The sequence below is a fragment of the Parus major genome, chromosome 15 (genome assembly GCF_001522545.3).
Source record: "Parus major isolate Abel chromosome 15, Parus_major1.1, whole genome shotgun sequence".
Lineage (NCBI taxonomy): Eukaryota > Metazoa > Chordata > Aves > Passeriformes > Paridae > Parus > Parus major.
Window position 1 is genome coordinate 394901 of NC_031784.1, and position 8304 is coordinate 403204.

Below are 8304 nucleotides of genomic sequence, written 5' to 3' on the forward strand. Positions count from 1 at the left end.
GCACCGGACTCGGCCCCACGCAGAGCCCCGTGAGGCCAGCCGGCCAGAACGACCGCCCAGCACGGCCTCCGAAACCGCCAAACCGCATCACAGCGCCGCATCCTCGTCAGCCCCTCAGGGGTGGTGACTCCATCACCTCGCTGGGCGTGCTCTTCCAATGGCTGACCACCCGAAGAGCGGAAAAATGTGCTCAAAGAGCGAAAGTGAATCTGGCCTTGAGGCCCTTTGGTCCGGTGCTGTCGCTGCAGGCCCGGCAGAAAGCACTGGCCGCAGCTGACGGCGGGGCTGTCAGCAGGCGGTGTCCCCTGGGCCTCGGCTCCCCCGGCCGCTCCTCGCAGGACGCGTTTTCCACACCTTCCGTGGCCTCGTTGGCCTTTGCTGGGCACATCCACGGCCCTTCCGCAGCGAGGGGCCCAGGCCTGAGCGGTGGCAGATAGATGTCCCTGTCACAGCCCTGCTGGAAGGAGCAGCTCCTCGGTGCTGGGGACAGTGTGGGCACTGCCCGGGTGTCCTGGTGGGGGTGACACAGCCCCTGTGCCAGGCTCGCTCCCCTACACCTCCTGCTGCATCAGGGAAATCCCGGGAGATGCTGCCAGCTGATGATGCTGCCAGCTGATGATGCTCTCTCCGCAGACAAAGTGAAAAAAAGGCACGTAGTTACTTGTTCAACTGCGTCCAGTGTTTAATAAAGAGGTTTTTCAGATCAGGAGGGTTGAATTGAATAGCTCTCAGGTATGCTGGGCTGTGCTCAAAGGGGCTTTTCTTAAATGTGCCTCATGACTGGGATTTTCCATTCTTCAAACAAATCTACCTTCACTAGAGAGTGCAGTAATGAAAGCAAAAGTTGGTTTGTAAGCCTTGGATTTAGAATAGCTCTCCAAGATCTAAAAACTCTGTCCAAACATCAGTGGAAAAAAAGTTGTTTGAAAGCCAGCTTTCAAAAAAAGTACAAGTTTTGCGTGTGTCAATAAATACCAAGTTCATGTGTTCACTCTGATTTTTAAGGTCTCTGATATTTCTTTTTAATCCAGTATACTTAAATACCTTTTATTATCTTTGTTGCTGTCCCCATAATCTAGAATAAATAAATTATATGCTTTTACATGTATCTGAATGAATGGAATTGATAAGGAAAGTATTTCATGGCAAGTGATATACACAAATGTAGTTTATTGTTAATTTCCTCTGAGACACAATATACACAAAGAGTGTAATTGCATTTATAATTACAAGAGTGGCTGGAGTGTGCTGTAATTTTTGCTTACTTGATAGCGTAATGCCAATCCAAATGTTGTGTGAGATCTTGGAAAAATCACTGGCATGTTGAATTTGCCTTCCCTTTCTGAGATGAGTTGGGTTTGTGTGGGTTTCAGCATTTTTGCTGAGTGCCTCTAGATGTCAGGATTTTTTTTTTCAGAATATGCAACTCATCTTTTCTTTTCCTCAGCACAATGCTATCCTGGTAAAACCCTTGTGAATTCCACCTCTCCTTTTTACAAACAGGAATGTGTTTATAAATAGGAGACCATAAAGCCACAGTAGTGCAGTTTGGCAGTTTTAAATAATATAAACATGGGGGGGAAAGCAATCTGTAACTGTGTATATATATAATACTCACTGTGCTTTAGTTATTTCTTAATATTGTAACACATTTATTAGTAAACTACATTTTCCCTGCAAAGTATCTATCACTTTAATTTGGAATAATTAAAAATTCCATTATCATAGCATTTGAGCTTCTGGCAAACACTTATTTAATTGTTAAACAGATAAATTACCATGTGGAAACTACTTTTTAGCATCTGTTTTATCAGCATTATAATTAAGTGTTCAGTTCAGAGGATGCACAAAACATCTGCTCCAGATAACCCCATTCAGCAAAGGCAGCGAACACTTGTTAGATCACTACACAAAGATTGGAGTCCGTGAGATCCGTAGGCAATCGGCAGAATAATTATTTTGAAAAGGCCTTTACATCCCCTGTATCTTAACTCAGGCCAACTGTAAACAAACTTAGCAAGCCTGACACAGGTAAACATACAGAATAGAAGGCAGCAGGTACAAAGTGTTTGCAGATGCAGATGAGGAGTGGTATAAAGGAGTACTGCCTTCCACAGTCCGTGCATGCTCTCCTACAAACTCTCAGGCCTTTAAGACAAGCTTGTACCACTGAAAAATAAACAGATCACACCTTTTTACAGCTCTTTCTCTCACTACAATCTCCCGCAACCGAGTTTTAACTCCTGGTGGGGATCCCTGGTGGGACGGGAATTCCCTGGAGCGCACCTGAGCTCTCCCGCACCGAGGATTTCTCCGCTGACGCGCTCCCGGCCCATTCGCGTCTCCCGGAACACTTGGGCTTGGCAGAGAGACCTCTGGAGACCATCGGCCCCAAGCGGTGCGCAAGGCAGGGTCAGTCCAGCCGGGGTCTGGATGTGTCCAGCCCGCTCCGGAACGGGGGGGGCCGCACCGGCCGCTCCTGCCCGCCCGCAGCCGTGCCGGTCCCGCCGTGCCGGTCCTGCCGTGCCGGTTCCGCCGTGCCGGTCCTGCCGTGCTGGTCCCGCTCTGTGCCCGCTCCGTTCTGTGTCCGCTCCCCTCAGTGCCGGCTCCGCCGTTCCCGCTCCCCTCTGTTCCCGCTCCCCGCCCACCGTGCCCTCAGACGTCAGGGCGCCGGGCGGGGCCCGTAGGGGCTGGCTGCCGGTCCCTCCCCGCTGGCTGCCGGTCCCTCCCCGCTGGCTGCCGGTCCCTCCCCGCTGTCTGCCTGTCCCTCCCCGCTGGCTGCCGGTCCCGCCCCGCCCCGGTTCCTCCCCAGGGCCGATCCCGCCCCGGTTCCTCCCCAGGGCCGATCCCGCCCCGGGCCGATCCCGCTCGCTGTGCGGCCGAGCCCGGGGAGCGTGCGCGGTGCGGGCGGGCCCCGCGGAAGCAGCGGAGGGCAGCGGGCCCGCGGCGGGGATGAAGGACCGGCTGGCAGACCTGGCGGAGGTGCGGGGCGCTGGGGCGGGCGGGGCGGGATCCCCCGGCTCTGGCAGCGCGGTTCCACCCTCCGCGATCCCTAAGGGCTCCGCTTCTCCCTGGTCCCTGCGGAGCGGCTCGGGCGGCGCTGAATTCCGCTAAATTCCCCCGGTAGTGCCGTGCCGGAGCCGGCCGGGCTGTAGCGGGGTGGGCTCGGCCGCCCGGCAGCTCCTGGGCCGTGATGCGGCAGGAAAGCGCTCTGCGAGCTGGATTTTCCGCGTGTTTACAAAATGGTAGCTGCTTCTGTTTATACGCTCTTTTCCTTTCCCTCATTTGTGCTTTGGAAAATATCCTAAAAAAGAAGGGAGAGTTTGGGGAGAGGCACCATCAGTCTGTCTGCAACAGGATATGGCTTGGGTAAAATAAAAGGATATTTGAGGTTTTTTGTTTTGGGTTTGTTTTGTTTCTTTCCTGTAAAGAAATGGAAATGGAGAACACACAGGAGTTCCTGTGATAGTTCCATTACTCCACGTATGAGGAGAAGTTGGGCTGTGTTGAGCTGCATTCAGGTCTGGGGCTCTTTCATCTTCTGGATCATAAAATACATTTTGGAAGCTCCATCTCTAGTGATGGAATTACAAGTCTCTTTGCCTTTCTCTCTGAAAGGATGAATTGGCATCGGAAAAGTTTCAGGATTATTGAATTACAGTTTCTCTACCAGGAATGATGTTTTGGAGTCATGCCAAAAAACCAGTGTCATTTCTTTCAAGTGTCCTTATTTCCTTTCCCTGTTTCTGAGCATGTCCAGGTTGTGGGAACACAGGCCAGATTTGGGTGCTGGTGTGCACTTCACACAGAGGAAGCAACCAATAGTGATCCAAATTTGCTTTAGATTTATAATTCTATACCTGTAGACTTAATCCTGTTCTGTGTTTCTATAAATGGAAGAAACCAGTACCACACCCTGACACACCCCCCATTGACAGGGTTAAAAGTGTTTAATGCAGCTGTACAGAGGAATTTTTGAGTCAGCTTTAGTATTTTTAGTCGTTTTGGGTGACATTTCTGCAGTTGGCTGCTTTTTAAATATATATCAGCCTTCATATGTTCATCAATGTCATTTTTACTGCTTGTAGAATTAATAAATAGCTTAGAGACTTAAATACTTTTTTCTAATGAAGAAAATATTTAACCATGAAATGATGATGAGAGTTACTGAAGATCTAGTCTATGTTTACAAGTGTAAGTGTGTAGTTGACCTGGAGTTTTGTCAGGTTGCATGGATGGATATTCCCATTTCCACTGGCAACTCATTGAAGTAGCAGCTTCCATCTTCCATCTTTATCTGAAATATCAAAAGTGCAGTGGTTTTGTGAGGTGGTTTTCCTTTCATAGAACAAATGCTTTGAACAGAGATGCTTAATGCATGGGTCAGATGCTCTGCAAAGGAATAGTGAATCTGAAGAAATGAAGTTGTTGTTTGCCTATTTTCCAAAGTGTTTAGGTGTGTTAATGTAGTTTCATTGTATTTCATTTGGCTAAATCATTAAGAGTAGAAATAGACATTGTGGTTTTCAAACAGGGCTCGGCCTGCAGAGTCCTCAGAAATAACTCTACCTTAATAACACAACACGAGGATTTTGTTGTGTTCCTCTGGTCATTCCTCACCTGCCAGCTCCCTCCAGAGCTGCTGTGGGACACGAGGAGTTGCAAAGTTCCCAGCCTACACTGGAGTGTTTTAACTGAGCACACTATTGCCCTGGCAGAAATGCTCATTCCCCATCTCCTCATTTTCCTGTTCCTGAGTTTTACTGGGCAGCAAGCAAAATATTTTAACATTAGTTTTTCCTAGGTCATTGTAAAGAAGAGGGAGAAATGCTGCCTATTAATGTTTGTGGTTCATTAACATAACTGTCAGATATTTTTATTAATACAGTATGTTTAGGCTGTCAAACAATTGCTGGAGAAAGAAATGGTTGATGACATGCAGATTTTATAGCCTTCAGATAATGCTGCTTCCTCTTGTTTTCTTAGCTCAAAGAAGTTTTGTGAAGTATGTGCTTTTGCAGAAGATGGCAACCATAATTGTATTTGTTCAATTTTAGGGGGTTGTTTTAATGTCATTTCTAAACTACTGCAAGCAGGCCCAAATGAACTTCTTGAAGCTGGTTGAATTGTCCTTTAATACAATTAATGGGACAATTGAGCAAATCCTAGACTGGTTTTAGTTATTATGAGCACAAATAAGTGTCAGATTAAAAGGTTCTCTGATCCAATACCCTGTTTTCAGCAGTGGTTTGTAGTGGGTGTTTGGAGAAGAAGGAAAGTACATAGCTATGATTGCAAAATGTGCTCCCAGCCTTCAGTGGTTTGCTGTTCACAGACACAAATCCGTGTACCAGGGCTCTGAAGGAGCCATCCGTGTTCCCACCTGCACATTTGGCTAACTTCAGCTATTACAAACAGATGGCCCTTTAAAGGTCTGCTAATAAAACTTATTCATACTTTCTTTTTGTTCTTCACTCATCTCAGAACAAGGTTAGACACAAACCTCTGCTCAAGCAGAGTCCTGTTCTGGATCTCATGTTTGGGCTGCATTGTCCATTTGGCTCCAGAATTTCCCCCTTGTGACATGCTGAAGTGGATGCAGACCTGTCTATCCATTTATTCTTGTTGTTATTATTATTATTATTATTATTATTATTATTATTATTATTATTATTATTATTATTATTATTATTATTATTATTATTATNTTATTATTATTATTATTATTATTATTATTATTATTATTATTATTATTATTATTATTATTATTATTATTATTATTATTATTATCCATTCTATACCTGGAACTCATTTTTCATGCTTGGTTGGTGAATAATTGAAAATGTTTGATTTTTGTATTTCTTTCCTCCTGAGTGTTAATGAAGATCTGTTACACAGAATCTTTGAAAAATGAGTATTCCACAGCAATCTGTAAGTTCATACTTGACTGCAGGTTTTTTTAAGCAAGGACCTGTAACTCGAAGAGAACTGCACTGATTTTTTCCTGAGCTGATTTTTGCACACACAGTGTCCCTAGAACTGTTGAGGAGCAGGTGAAGAGAACTGCACTGATTTTTTCCTGAGCTGATTTTTGCACACACAGTGCCCCTAGAACTGTTGAGGAGCAGGTGAAGAGAACTGCACTGATTTTTTTCTGAGCTGATTTTTGCACACACAGTGCCCCTAGAACTGTTGAGGAGCAGGTGAAGCAGCACAGTCAGAGGGGTTAGAATTGCTGGAATTGGGTGGAAGCAGACACAAAGTGAGGCTTTGCAGCAGGAGAAAACAGGGCTGTTGTTTTCCCCTGAGTCAGGCTGTGACGTGGGGCTGGGTTCAGCCTCGGAGCTGAGGATGAGCTGTGCCCTGGCAGCTGCTGCTGAGCTGCTCCAGCCCTGCTGCTGCTGCCTGACCTGCCCCTGGGGCTGCACAAATCAATCCTGGGGTGCAGGAGGCTTCTGCACACACTGCTGCTGTGAGGAGGAGCTGTGACTGTAACCTGCTCCTTGGGCTGCTTCCCTGGGAGAATGGTCACTTCTGGTCCTTGCAGCCTGCCAGAGGAATGAATACACGTGATCTGCACTGGGAAACTGCTAACCTTGCATGGAACTTCAAGGGCAAGTCATAGTCACGTTTTTCAGTCAAAAGCTGTTTCCAGTTTCAAAGGTCAGTAATTACTAAGATATCTCCAGCCTGACTTATTTCTGCAGTTCTGTAAGGTAGTGGAAGTGGCAGAAGTTCCATAAACCATCAGGACAGCTTCTGCTTGGAGCTGGGAAATGCTGTTGTGAGAATTATCTGTATTTTAACCCTGCTGGCAGCGAGAGCAGCACACGGATGCTCCCTCACTCTCCCCAGTGGGATGGGGCAGAATTCCAGAAGTAAGAAAACTCATGGATTGAGAACAAAGGCAGTTCAATTGGTAAAGCAAAAGCTGCCCTCAAACAAAGTGAAAAAAGGAATTCCTTCCTACTTCCAGTGGGCAGGCAGGGGTCAAGCCATTCCCAGGAGGGCAGAGCTCTGTCACACGAGCAGTGACTGGGGAAGGCAAAATGTCCTAACACTGAAGGTGCCCCCCTTGCTTCTCGCTTCAGCTTCATGCACTGAGCATGATCAGTGTGGTCTGCAGTGTCCCTTGGGTCCCATCTGTGCCCCAGCCCCCTTGGAGGGGAGCAGAAAAGGCCCTGACTCAGTGGGTGCTGTAACTGGAACATCCCTGTCTCCAGCCCTGGTGGGACACAAACCCCAAACACAGCCCTGCCAGCTGCTGTGAGCAGAGTTACCCATCCCAGCTCCTCCTCAGGGGGCTGGATGGATCTACAGCTCCCTGGATGGTTATGGAGCTCCGTGTCCCAGACTTTGAGTCCCAAGGTCAAGGTAGGAGCTGCAAACAGACTTTATTAGGTTGATCTTGGCATTGACGTGAAACTTTTTATCAGCTCTTTGAGATACTGCTTGTACTGGGGAGGTGAAGTCTGGGGAGAGCAGTATGTTTCTGCTAAACCCTGATTAAAGTGAGTTCTTGGTCAGTTGTGTGCTTGTCAAGAGAGGCACGGAAGCACATCACTTGAAGAGAGTCAGCAGATGAGCTGTATTTTAGGTAAGAGATGATTTATGAGTATAAAGAGCAGAGGTTGACAAACTTCTCAGGTGTTTCAAGTGCTGCTGACTGAGGTAGGCTGTCCATAAATCCTTCAACAAATTGTAGAGAGCAGATTGATCTGTCAGTGGTACCACGGCAGCCAAGTAGGAAAGTGAAATACAGGTGGCACGGGCTGTGGCTGCAGAGCCACGATCAGCTGCCTCCCAGTGAGAGCTCCAGACATTCCTGAGTCACAGCTCTGCCTTTCCTTCCTTCAGGATTCACTCCAGTGTTCAGTGTTTCACTAGGATCTCATCAAACCAAAAGCTGGCATTCTGAATCTCTTAGTAGATGGTGTTTTCATTATTTTTAATTCAAATAACAAAGTATAGGATGCAGTTATGAACAAGCAAAAAAATACTCTTTACTCAGTAAATAGAAAGCATAGATAATGAAATTAAATGTCTTTAAAATATAGCTCTTTCTTAAATATTAACTTAGAGCTTGTGTCTTAGTAGCAGCCCAGTCTTGGGAATGGTGAAGTTTTGGGTGACTTTCTTGGGGCACAGACTTCCTCCTTTGTTTGTGTAGAGCAAGACTGTTCATTGATGGCAACCTGTAAGGACAGACAATTTGAGTTCTCTTATCTCCCCAGAATGAGTGAGTGATGGAGTCCTCAGTGGTCCCCAGCCCTGTGGGGTTGGGCCAGGAGAGCACTGAGCTCT

General features: G+C 46.9%; 1 protein-coding gene and 1 long non-coding RNA gene across 2 annotated transcripts in view; one reads left to right on the plus strand and one right to left on the minus strand.

The window, feature by feature from the left end:
- Window positions 1–1150: 1150 nt before the first annotated feature.
- On the minus strand, window positions 1151–2635 carry LOC107211447. The gene is made up of 2 exons (XR_001524187.2): window positions 2287–2635; window positions 1151–2169 (listed from the first exon to the last, which is right to left on the minus strand). It is a non-coding gene; the product is annotated as an uncharacterized LOC107211447 (long non-coding RNA).
- A 194-nt stretch (window positions 2636–2829) lies between these two features.
- Window positions 2830–8304, plus strand: part of STX2 (syntaxin 2) — a 21027-nt gene continuing 15552 nt past the window's right edge. Inside the window, exon 1 of the mRNA XM_015644398.3 lies at window positions 2830–2982. Coding sequence (XP_015499884.1) covers window positions 2953–2982 — 30 coding nt within the window. The 5' untranslated portion in view covers window positions 2830–2952. The remainder of the gene's footprint in view (window positions 2983–8304) is intronic.